General features: G+C 39.3%; 1 protein-coding gene across 7 annotated transcripts in view; it reads left to right on the forward strand.

The window, feature by feature from the left end:
• Window positions 1-13,339, forward strand: part of Ppfia2 (PTPRF interacting protein alpha 2) — a 504,690-nt gene that overhangs the window by 314,366 nt on the left and 176,985 nt on the right. For all 7 annotated transcript variants that reach the window (XM_055625946.1, XM_055625947.1, XM_055625948.1 and 4 more), the window contains one exon: window positions 12,412-12,576. In XM_055625946.1, coding sequence (XP_055481921.1) covers window positions 12,412-12,576 — 165 coding nt within the window. The remainder of the gene's footprint in view (window positions 1-12,411; window positions 12,577-13,339) is intronic.

Genomic DNA, 13,339 nt, shown 5'->3' on the forward strand with positions numbered 1-13,339 from the left:
TACCTCCAGCAGTTCTTTAATTGTTTCAGATTGTTGTAGCCATCCTGCATTATTATTTTTTCCATTTGAGAACTATCCTTTCAAGGATTTTGTAAAGATTGTCTTAGGATTTTGATGGGGATTACACTGAATCTATACATTGCTTTTGGTAGGATGGCTATTTTTCTATGTTAATCTTATTGATCCAATAGCATAGGAGATCTTTCTATCTTCTGATATTTTCTCCACTTTATGTCTTCTTCAATTTTTTTTTTCTTCAAAGACTTGAAGTTTTTAATCTTACAAGTTTTTTTACGTGTTTGGTTATAGTTATCCCTAGATATTTTACATATTTTGGGGACTATTATGGAAGGTTTTTGGTTTACTGGTTTCATTCTAATTTTGTCATTTGTATATAGGAGGGTTACAGATTTTTTTTTCAGTCAATCATGTATCCAGCTACTCTGACTTCTTTTTTTCAAAGTTGCATTCCCTTGACCTACAGCTGTCATATTGCTCCAGCTAAAACTTCAGCAGACAAAAGACAAACAACAAAGAAACAGAATTGTATCTTTCGGATGGAAGAGAACAATCTATGTATGAAAGAAACTTAACAACTTTTTCTTTTTACTTTTTTTAATTAATTTTTTTTATAAATTAAAATTTATTCTCTTTTTACCCCTGCTGTAACCCCCTTCCTCATCTCCTCCCAATCTCATCCTCTTTCCCTCATCTCCTCCCATGTCCCTCACCAAGTCCACTGATAGGGGAGGTCCTCCTCCCCTTCCATCTGACCCTAGCCTATCAGGTCTCATCAGGACTGACTGCATTTTCTTCCTCTCTGGTCTGGGACACTGCTCCCTCATCGGGGGAGGTGATCGAAGAGCTAGCCACTGAGTTCATGTCAGAGATAGTCCCTGTTTCCATTACTAGGGAACCCACTTTGAGACTGAGCTGCATGGGCTATATCTGTGCAGGGGTTCTAGGTTATCTCCATGTATGATCCCTATGTCCTGTGGTCTTCCCTCCCTTTTACTGAGAAACTTCCTAACTCTCCATGTTTTCCCAAAGCTGTGCCAGCACATTTGTGCTCATTTCCTGTGCCACCAGCTTATTTTACAGATCCACTTTTGTAGCTACCATAACCATCAAGCCACTGTCTTCCATTAGGCTTTGCTCAAGCCATGGTACCCTTGTTCCCATTACTTTTGCCACCAACCTAGTATCCTGGGAAGCTTCAACATCTTCCTTTATTGAACTGTACAAAACCAAACCCTCCGAGGGATTTGGTTTCCATGCTCACTGACTATCCTTAGGTGAACAGAGGTATCAAAGGACTCCTTTAACAGTTTGTCAATGATGTCCTTACACAGATCTTTGACAGACTTTTGGATGGCTCTCTGCTTCTCCTGCAGCATCAGACAACTCCCTTCTGACTTTTCTTCCCCCAACTCAGTATTATTAACAGAATCTAAACTTCCTTTTTCATCTTCCAAGAAAGAAATTATATAAATGCATACCTTTTTTTTTTTTCATTTGTTCATAGGACATTTTGATAGAGACTGCTTTTCCAGGCACTTACTAAAGAGTTTCTTCTTTTTTAGCTCTGTAGGACGGGATGCTTAAAACCAGAGTGTATGATTCACCTCAAGTAATTTTCTTTCTTGAAATCTGTAGTCTTGACTTTGATCATTAACTCTAGGGAGGCAGGCTTACTGTAGGTCTGTTCTATATTCCAAGTGACTTTGTAAGACAGAGGCTTGCCCTAATATGTGCTCAGATATCACTTAATCTGTGTTTTTCTTTAATTTCTCCACTTTTATTTTAATAGCAAAAGTTTAAAGTGGTGAGTTTCAGAGATTTTTCACTGAGCCTTTTTAGAGCCCACCTAATCTAGATGTACCAAGACATAATAACAGGGTTACCCTCAGAATGAAGACAAACACCTACTACAACTATAGCAAAGAAACTCACCTCTGACAACAACAACAAAAAGATAGTTGCCACAATGGAGTGCACTCAGAACCTGAAACTCTAAAAGAGTAGAACATGACAATTCAAATAATTAGTGGTGGGAGCATCCAAGATGGTGGAGACCAGCATGCACAGTATCTGAAAGGCAGAGGATCTGAAACTCTGAAATTGGTTAGTGGAGGGGCAGCTGAAGCCAGAAAATCGACATTGAGGCTTCCTGAAGGAGAGGAGACATCACATGAGCTGAGACCATTTAGTTTCAGGTCACCTGTGGACTTCTTTGGACGGAGAGTGACAAACATTCAAACCCCTTGCACTTCCCTTTTTTGGGCATCCCTCCTCGGAGGAGGAGCCTGCATTGCCAGAGACCTTCAGCACAGAACTCACTGCCTGTGGACTGAGACAGCAGACAGAGGTGGGGCTTCTAGCTCCTTAGCGATGGCTGCCAGCAGTACCAGCCTTCCAAGTTCCAGACCTGTGGTACAATCCTTCCAGGTCCTGGGTCTGTGAGCAGCTATAGGGAATCTGCAGGACTTCCCAGCCAATGACTGTATGGGCTGCCCAATCCTTCCAGGGTGGACAGTTAGCGGTACAACACCAAAGTCCAGCAGACCCACCAAACCACCCAGGTATACCAGGCACTGGGCCACCTAGGTCTGTGGATCATTGATATGGCTCCTCAGGACTTCCCAGCAGTTACCTGGACTGTTCTCCCAGTTCTGTGGCTGCAGCTGACTCCCTAGTTTGGCCCCTGCAGCACCACTGAGCTGACAGAGTTCATACACCTGCATTTGACTCAGCAGGTCCAAAACAGAGAATAGAGAACAGGGGGAACCCCTGTGCCTTCCGATTTGAGCTGTCAGAGAGTGAGCGCACCCTCACTCTCTCACCCTCACGCTCTGCCTACAGAGCTCAGATCCAGGGTTCTTCTAACCTAGCAGCCAGACATCAGACCCCTCACACCCGCACATCCACGGTGGGAAACAGAGGGATTCTTGGGACATTTAAGCCCCTGCTCTGCAGGTGTACCAGTGGAGTTCAGGCAAATAACTCCAGGAGCTCAGTCAGAGCAGAATACCAGTAGCTCGTAGGCCACTGCGGTATACAGAGAATTTGCACAAGTAAATTGTGCCACAATCATCACCAGCACCTGTGAACACCTTTAGCACCTGCAACCCCTTAGTGCCTGCAAGATCTACCATCCCTCCCAATCAATGTTTCTACATTCTCTAGCACCCTGTCCCTCAAGGCACACTTCCATGTACACGCTTGCCCGCATTTGTCCTTCTGCGTCCACAGACTTTCCTCCCACAAATACAGCTGAAACACCAATGTACACGCTGAAGCCACTGGACATCTCTCATCTTCCTGAAAAAGACTCCAGATACCAGAGAAAGTCTGAACTGAAGAACCAGGAACAAACAGTGAAGGGTAGAGATAAGCAAATGGCCAGAGGTTGGCCAAAGAAAACATCCAAGAAAAATCAGGACATCATGGCTTCCCCAAAATCAATCAGAAACACAGGAAAATTATTTTAAAGCTATGCTTATCCAGTTATTAGAGGCACATAAAAAAGAAACAAATGAATCTCTCAGAGAAATAGTCACACAAATAGAAGCACTTAAAGAAGAAATAAATAAATTCCTCAAAGAATTAGCCACACAAGTGGAGGCAAATAAAGAGGAAATGAACAAAGCTCTCAAAGAAACACAGGCAAATATAGCCAAACAAATAGAGGCACAAGTAGAGAGGAAATGAACAAAAAAATAGAGGCCATCATAGAGAGACAGAAATCCACATTCAAACAGATGAAGGAAATGGTGCAAGCATGTAAACAGAATTAGAATAAATAAAGAAAACATGAACAGAGAAAACCCTGGAGCTGGAGAACTTAGGGAAAAGATCAGGAACCACAAAGGTAAGCATCACCAAGAGAATACAAGAGATGGAAGAGAGAATCTCTGGAGCTGAAGACACACTTGCAGAAATTGATACTTCTCTCAAAGAAAAAGTCAAATCAGAGAAGTCCCAAACACAAAACATCCAAGAAATCAAAGATGCCATGAAAAGATGAAATCTAAGAATAATAGGAATTGATGAAAAAGAAGATTCCAGGCTCCAAGGTCCAGAAAATATTTTCATGAAAATCATAGAAGAAATTTTTTCCATCTTTAAGAAAGAGATGTCCCTAAACATACAAGAGGCTTACAGAACACCAAATAAACTAGAGCAGAAAAGAAACTCCTCACATCACATCATAGTCAAAACACTAAATCTAGAGAACAAAGAAAAGATATTAAAAGCAGCAAGGGAAAAAGGCCAAGGAACATATAAAGGTAGGATTATCAGAATCACACCAGATTTCTTATCGGAAACTATGAAAGCCAGAAGGGCCTGGGCAAATGTCATGCAGACTTTAAGGGACCTTAGCCAACCCAGACTTCTATACTCAGCAAAGCTTCCAATCAACATAAATGGAGAAAATAAAATATTCCATTACAAAACTAAATTTAAGCAATATCTACACAGCAAACCAGCCCTACAGAAGATATTAGAAGGAAAACTCCAATCCAACAAAAACAAGTACACACAAGAAAACATAGGATATAGATAATGTCCCTCCAAAAACTAAAAGAAAACAAGCAATGAATCACAGTAAGATCACCAACACCACAATAAAAGGAACTAACATTCATTGGTCACTATTATCTATCAATATCAATGGACTCAACTCTCCAATAAAAAGACACAGACTAACAGAATGGGTGAGGAAACAGGATCCAACACTCTGCTGCATCCAAGAAACACACTATGCAACAAAGATAAACACTACTTCAGAGTAAAGGGCTGGAAATAAGTTTTTTAAGCCAATGGAGCCTGAAAATATGCTGGGATAGCTATCCTAATATCTAACAAGATAGACTTTCAACCAAAATAAATCAAAAAAGATGAGGAGAGGCACTTCATTCTCTTCAAAGGAAAATTCCACCAGGAGAACATCACAATTTTGAACATCTATGCCCCAAATACAAAACCACCTACATTTGTAAATGAAAAATTATTAAAGCTAAAATCGCACATTGATCCCAACACTTTAATAGTGGGAGACTCCAACACTCCAGTCTCACAAGGGAAAGATCATCCAGACAAAAGCTAATATGGAAATAAGGGCACTTACAGAGGCCCTAAATCAAACGGACCTAATAGATGTCTACAGAACTTTTCACCCAAATTCAAAAGAGTGTACCTTCTTTTCAGCACCTCATGGAACCTTCTCTAAAAGAGACCATATAGTTGGTCACAAAGCAAGCCTCAGAAGATAGAAGGAGATTGAAATAATTCCTTATGTCCTATCTGACCACCATAGTCTAAAGCAGAACCTCAACAACAACAGAAACAGCAAAAAGCCTACACATACATGGAAACTGAACAACTCACTACTCAATGATAGCTGGGTTAGGGAAGAAATAAAGGAAGAAATTAAAGACTTCCTAGAATTCAATGAAAATGAAAGCACATTATACCCAAACTTATGGGACACAATGAAAGCAGTGCTAAGAGGAAAGTTCATAGCACTAAGTGCCTTCAAGAAGAAATTTGAAACATTGCATACAAGCAACTTAATAGCTCACTTGAAAGACCTAGAAAAAAAAAAGAAGCAGACACAACCAAGATGAGTAGACAGATGGTAATATTCAAGCTCAGGGCAGAAATCAATAAATTAGAAACAAAGAAAACAGTTGAGAAAATCAACAAGATATACAAGCCCTTAGTCAATCTAACTAAAAGGCAGAGAAAAAGTATCCAAATCATCAACATCAGAAATGAAAAGGGGGACATAACAACAGACACTGAGGAAATCCAAACAATCATTAGGTCTTACTACAAAAGCCTATATGCCACAAAATTTGAAAATCTAAATGAAATGGACAGTTTTCTTGATAGATTACACTTACCAAAATTAAATCAAGATCAGGTAGAAAGATTGAATATTCCTATATCTCCCAAGGAAATAAAAGCAGTTGTCAAAAGTCTCCTTTCCAACAAAAGCCCAGGGTCAGATGGTTTCAGCGCAGAATTCTACCAGACCTTCAGAGAAGAGATAACTCCAATTCTCTTCAAACCATTCCACAAAATAGAAACAGAAAGAACATTACCAAACCCATTCCATGAAGCCACAGTCACCTGGATATCTGAACCATACAAAGACCCAACAAAAAAAGAGAACTTCAGACCTATCTCTCTTATGAACATTGACGCAAAAATATCCAATAAAATACTTGCAAACCAAATCCAAGAACACATCAAAGTTATCATCCACAATGACCAAGTAGGCTTCATCCCAGGCATGCAAGGGTGGTTCAATATATGGAAATCCATCAATGTGATCCACCATATTAACAAACTGAAAGAAAATAAACCACATGATAATCTCCCTAGATGATAAAAAAACATTTGACAAAATCCAACACCCATTCATGTTTAAAGACTTGGAGAGATCAGGGATACAAGGCACATACCTAAATATAGTAAAGGCAATATACAGCAAACCTATAGCCAACAACAAACTCAATGGAGAGAAATGTGAATCAATCGCACTAAAATCAGGGACAAGGCAAGGCTGCCCACTCTCTCCATATCTCTTCAACATAGTACTTGAAGTCCTAGGTAAAGCAATAAGACAACTAAAAAGGAGATCAAGGGGATACAATTCAGAAAGGAAGAAGTCAAAGTATCACTATTTGCAGATGATATGATAGTGTACATTAGTGACCAAAAATTCAACTGGAGAATTCCTTCAGCTAATAAACACCTTCAGCAAAGTGGCTGGATAGGAAATTAAGTAAATAAAAAATAAAAATCAGAAGCCCTCCTGTATACTAAAGACAAAGGTTGAGAAAACAATTAGGGAAACAACACCCTTCACAATAGCCACTAAAAACATAAAGTACCTTGGTGTGACTGTAACCAAGCAAGTGAAAGACCTGTTTGAAAAAAAAAAAAAAAACTCCAAGTCTCTGAAGAAAGAAACTGAAGAAGATATCAGAAGATGGAAAGATCTCCCATGCTCATGGATTGGTAGGATTAACATAGTGAAAATGGCCATCCTGCCAAGAGCAATCTACAGATTCAATGCAATTCCCATCAAAATATCAACACAATTCTTTACCTTGAAAGAAAAATTCTCAATTTCATATGGAAAAAAAAAATCCAATCTCCAAAACAATCCTTTACAACAACAGATTCTGTGAAAGCATCTCCATCCCTATTCTCAAGCTGGACTATGGAGCAATAGTAATAAAACTTCATTGTATTGGCATAGAAACAGAATGGTGGATCAATGGAATCGATTAGAAAACCCAAAAATAAACCCACACACCTATGAATACATGATTTTTGACAAAGAAGCCAAAACCATACAATGGAAAAAAAGAGCATCTTCAACAAATGGTGCTGGTCTAACTGGATGTCTATATGCAGAAAAATGAAAATAGATCCATATTTATCATGCTACCCAAAACTAAAGTCCAAGTGTATCAAAGACCTCAACATAAAAGCAGACACACTAAATCAGTTAGAAGAAAAAGTGGGGAAGAGCCTAGAACTCATTGGCACAGGAGACAACTTCCTGAGCAGAACACCAACAGCACAGGCTCTAAGAGCAATGGAACCTCATGAGACTGAAAAGCTTCTGTAAAGCAAAGGACACTGTTATCAGAGCAAAACGACTGCTTACAAACTGGGAAAGGATCTTCAACAACCCTATATCTGACATAGGGCTAATATCCAGTATATATAAAGAACTAAAAAAGTTAAAAAGCAACAAATCAAGCAATCCAACTAAAAAATGGGGTACAGAGCTAAACAGAGAATACTTTGTAGAGGAATATAGAATGGCAGAGAAATACTTAAAGAAATACTCAATGTCCTTTGCCATCAGGAAGATGCAAATCAAAACGACCCTGAGATTTCACCTTATACCCATCAGAATGGCTAAGATCAAAAACTCAAGTGACAGCACATACTGGAGAGGATGTGGAGAAAGGGGAACTCTCTTCCATTGCTGGTGGAAATGAAACTTGTACAACCATTTGGAAAGCAATCTGGTGCTTTCTCAGGCAATTAGGAATAGTGCTTCCTTAAGATCCAGCTATACCACTCCTAGGCATATATCCAAAAGATGCTCAAGTACACAACAAGGACATTTGCTCAACCATGTTTGTAGCAGCTTTATTTGTAATAGCCAGAGGCTGGAAATAGCCTTCATGTCCCTCAACTGAGGAATGGATACAGAAACTGTGGTTAATTTACACAATGGAATACTACTCAGCAATTAAAAACAAGGAAATCATGAAATTTTCAGGCAAATGGTGGGATCTAGAAAAGCTCATCCTGAGTAAGGTATCCCAGAAGCAGAAAGACACACATGCTATATATTCATTTATATGTAGATACTAGACCTATTAGGTAGGATAAACATACTAAAATCTGTACACCTAAAGAAGCTAAACAAGAAGGAGGTCTTGGGGTAAGATGATCAATCCTCACTTAGAAAGACAAATGGGATGGACATTGGAAGTAGAAGAAAACAAGAAACAGGACAGAAGCCTACCGTAGAGAGCCTCTGAAAGATTCTACCTAGCAGTGTATTAAAGCAGATGCTGAGACTCATAACCAAACCTTGGGAAGAATGCAGGGAATCATATGAAAGAAGGGGGAGTTAATAAGGCCTGAAGAGGACAGGAGCACCACAAGGACAAAATATATCTAGGTACAGGGGTCTTTTTCTGAGACTGATTCTCCAACCAAAGACCATGCATGGATATAACTTAGAACCCCTGCTCGGAAGTAGCCCATGGCAGTTCTGCATCTAATTGGGTACCCTAGTAAGGAGAATAGAGACTGTCTCTGACATGAACTCAGTGGCTGGCTATTTGACCTTCTCCCCCACACCCACCTTCAAGGGAGGAGCAGCCTTCCTAGTCCACAGGGGAGGACATTGCAGCCAGTCCTGATGAGACCTGATAGACTAGAGTCAGATGGAAGGAGAAGAGGACCTCTTCTGTCAGTGGACTTAGAGAGGGCACGGAGGAGATGAGAGAAGGATGATGGGAAAAAATATATCTATATTGGTAGTGATCCCTAGTATGGTTGTACCTGACATTGTGGCTAAGGGAAAAAGAATTTTAAACTGCAAGTAGGGAGTTTAGTGGGGATCACTAGGATCATGAGAGAATGAGGATGTCTTTGAGTTAAATGATGAAATCAGCAGCCCATGCCCTTGCCTCAGAGATCAAGGGCAAGAAACAGGACAACCAGATGATGGCAGTGTTGAAATAGGGAAGGTGAGGTAGAAAAAAAAGTTTTAACAACAGCAGTTTCAGATAGACCAGGATCACAAGGAAGGGAAGGAAGACCTCCCCTATCATTGGACTTGGAGAGGGGCATGGGTGGAGAAGAGGGAGGGAGGGTGGGATGGGGAGGGGAAGAGGGAGGGAGATACAAGTGGGATACCAAGTGAATAAACTGTAATTAATAAAAAATAAAAATAAATTGAGAAAAAAAAGAAAAAGAAGTGAGTTCATGTAATTTCGATTCCACTTAGGACATACATGTAAGGACTCTGACTTCTGGCTAAATGAAAAGACAATAGGGACTTGAGCAAAAGCACAAAGAGCCTAGATTTTATTTTAAATGTAATAGTTTGGAGTAATAATCCGATGAATGAAAGGGTGGAAATTTCAGTTCCATCAAATAAGCTGTTAGTGCACTAATTCAAGAGAGGATAATGAAGGTGGAAACTGTGTAGCAGCAGTGGATGTATGAGAAGGTAGCTGATTTCTGACCAAACACAAAAAGAGTAATAATGCAAAGTAGTATGTAAGGTTCATATGGAAAGAGAATATGAAATAATAAATTCCTGTGGTAAGAGGACTTGAGAATTCAGGGCTTTGTTTGTTTGTTTGTTTGTTTGTTTTGTATTTTTTGAGCATATAAATAGGCAAGCTAGAAATGCAGTCATCTGTAGCTCAAAGGAAAGAACTACAATTCTGGAAGAGTTGCCCTTACTGATCATGGCAGGATCTACGGAAAAACAGTTGGATGTGAGTGAGTGAAATTAGATAGGGTAGAAATTTAGATTGTTAGAATACATAAAATGTAGAAATTTAGAGGGTAAAATATAAGGAAAATCATATAAATGAGTAATAAAGATCATCAAGAGTTATGAATGGAGTAATCTTGGGAAGAAATAAAAACAACCAGGAAGCTAACATATTTAATAAGCATTTGTAGGCCATGGTGGATGGTAATTATGGTGAGGTTTAACAGCCAATAGAAACTAATAACTTAAGTTGTATTTTTACAACTTAGTTGTAGAAAAGAGAATTCACTGCAGTCAGATTGAATGGTTACTTTTTACAGGTAGTAAGAATTCTTCTTATTATTATTTTTTTGGTAGAATTTCTTCAAAAAGTAACATATGGAGTCCAGTGTTTTCAACAGCAAAGTCCAGAAACTCATTGCAAAAGCTGAAGAAAAAGTTGACTGTTTTCCCAGTTCCCTACTGAATCAGAATTCCTTCGCAGTACCGTGGATCAAGATGGATGCTTTAACACACACCATCAGAAGGCTTCTAACTTGCAAAGATGTATAATTAGTAAAAAGCTCTGTGGTTAAAAAAAAAAAAAAAGAGGCAGAAAATTGTAGTTTCTTGGTGTTCTATGTTAGGAAAGTAAAATTTGCAGTGTGAAGAACTTTCCTAAAGAAAGCAGGGTGATGATAAGATTTAGGAGGCCTCCAGAGACAGCTGTCTGTAGTGGTAGAATAATATTTCATTATGTTCCATCAAGTTTACATTATACCATATGCTTCTCCTCCTATCCTGGCACCAGGCGATGTAAGGCATACAAATATTAATTGAATCTACACACCTCCCTTTACATTTCAGGAAAATTGAACTGTAGTATTTGTTTTCCTATGAACATCATTTGGCTGAAACATTCATTCATATGGATATAACCACATTAATTAGCCTAATCCTTCAAGAATTAACTTAAAGTTCCCATAGTCTGTCCTGAACTTTGACACTGTTGAGTACATACACAGGGAAACTGACTTCACTTTTTTACCTCTTAGGAATTCAAAGTGTATTTCCTGACGTTTGTGTTCATAGCTGAGCTGCTATCCAAATACACGAAGGAACAAACGGCTGGAACCTAAATACGTAACAGGCTCTTGCTCTTACACAGTTTACACTACAACAAGTACATATAACGCTACTACTTAAAAAAGTAAACATCCTGACACAGTCTGACAATTCTCAAAAGAATTAATAAAACATTATATTAAATTATTTTGTACTTGTATTTATTTAAGGGATAACTTTTGTCTAATAGCTAACCTTTTAGTCCATACACATTTTTTTCAAGTTTTTTATTTCCACAGATTTAAAGGTGTGGGGTGTAACCTTTTTAGGGGTCAAAATGATCCTTTCACAGGTGTCACCTAAAACCATTGGAAAACACAGATATTTGCATTATGATTCATGACAGTAGCAAAATTAGTTATGCAGTAGCAATAAAAAAATTATTTTATGGTTGGGGATCACTACACAAGAGGAACTGTATTAAAGGGTTACAGCATTCGTAAGGTTGAGAACCACTGTGCCCAAACTTTGAGTAGAGTGCAGGGAATCTTATGAAAAAAGATACAGATGAAAGACCTGGAGGGGACAGGAGCTCTACAAGAAGAGCAACAGAACCAAAAAATCTGGACACAGGGGTCTTTTCTTAGACTGATACTCCAGCCAAGGACCATGTATGGAGATAATCTCAAACCCCTGCACAGATGTAGCCCATGGCAGCTTAGTCTCCAAGTGGGTTCCATAGTAAAAGGAACAGGAGCTGTCTCTGACTTGAACTCAGTCGCTGGCTCTTTGATCACCTCCTCCTGAGGAAGGAGCAGCCATACCAGGCCACAGAGGAAGACAATGCAGCCAGTCCAGATGAGACCTGATAGGCTAGGGTCAGATGGAAGGGGAGGAATACCTCTCCTATCAGTGGGCTGGGGGAGGGAGAAGGAAGAAGTGGGAGGGAGGGCAGAATTGGGCGGGGATAAGGGAGGAGGCTACAGCTGGAATACAAAAGTAAATAAACTGTAATTAAAAAAAAAGAAAAAGAAACACACACACACACACAGACACACACACACACAAAGGGAACCACTGTGTTAAAAGAACATACGGTATGGCTTATTATTCAGTGACTGGCCACATGATTGAGGGCAGTTTCACTTTAATGTGTTTTACAAACATCAAGCTAACTGCATGGTGATTCTTTTCTGTTTTCTCTTGTACTTTCTAGGGTTGGTCCTGGGTGCTGTAAAAGCTTGTCATACTTTAAAAAGTGCCGGTCAGACGTATTCATATGACAACTCCACTCTCTGTTGACCCCACAGCTGCTACTGGAGCACTTGGAGTGCCTGGTGTCCCGACATGAACGGTCCCTGAGAATGACGGTGGTGAAGCGGCAAGCGCAGTCTCCCTCTGGCGTGTCCAGTGAGGTGGAGGTTCTCAAGGCCCTGAAATCTTTGTTTGAGCACCACAAGGCCTTGGATGAAAAGGTATAGTATAGATATGAGATTTCAGACTGAACTGTGCCTCTGTTATTAGCTGGAAGCTTCTTAATTTCTCACAAATGAACAGGCAAATTAGATCGAAAACACACTTTTGAGCTATGAAAAAAAATTTGTTTAATTCAGTGACTGCTTGTGGATTGACAGAGTTCGTGACCACGTTCTTTTATTTATATCACGGAATGTACAGCTTGTCAGATTTAGATCCTATTTTATAGCCTTACACCCCTGGCCCAGAGGGATATTTGAAATCTATTATTATGTAATAGTATTCAGTCTCTCTCTGTCTCTGCCATTTCCCCATCTCCTTCTCTCTGAAAGTCATGTAACACAAAATCACATGTATTTCGAAGTGCAATTTGGGCATGCTTTAAGTTTTAGACACCTATATTCCATGTGGCAGTGCTGCTAATATCTTCATTTCCAATACACATGGTGACAGTTTCTGCCTGTAACAACATAACGTATTAGAAGGAAAACTCATTTTTCAGCCTTTGCAAGCATAGCTATAAGCTTCTCTTAGCTGCTATTCAAATAAGCTCTACTGGAAAATAGAAGGCAATCTGGAGAGAATATCCTTTAGAGATTAGTTAAGGTTTATGACACAATTTCAATTTTATAAAAGTTCAAAGAAGTGATTTTAAAAATTGAAAAGTGTTAGGATTTAGTATAGCTAGAACTGGGGCACTTCATAATGATCTATATGACAAGTTCTGAGCATTAAAATTCAAACTAGAAATTATAGCCAGTT

The sequence above is a fragment of the Psammomys obesus genome, unplaced genomic scaffold, assembly GCF_907164565.1.
Source record: "Psammomys obesus unplaced genomic scaffold, mPsaObe1.curated_primary_1811, whole genome shotgun sequence".
Taxonomy (NCBI): domain Eukaryota; kingdom Metazoa; phylum Chordata; class Mammalia; order Rodentia; family Muridae; genus Psammomys; species Psammomys obesus.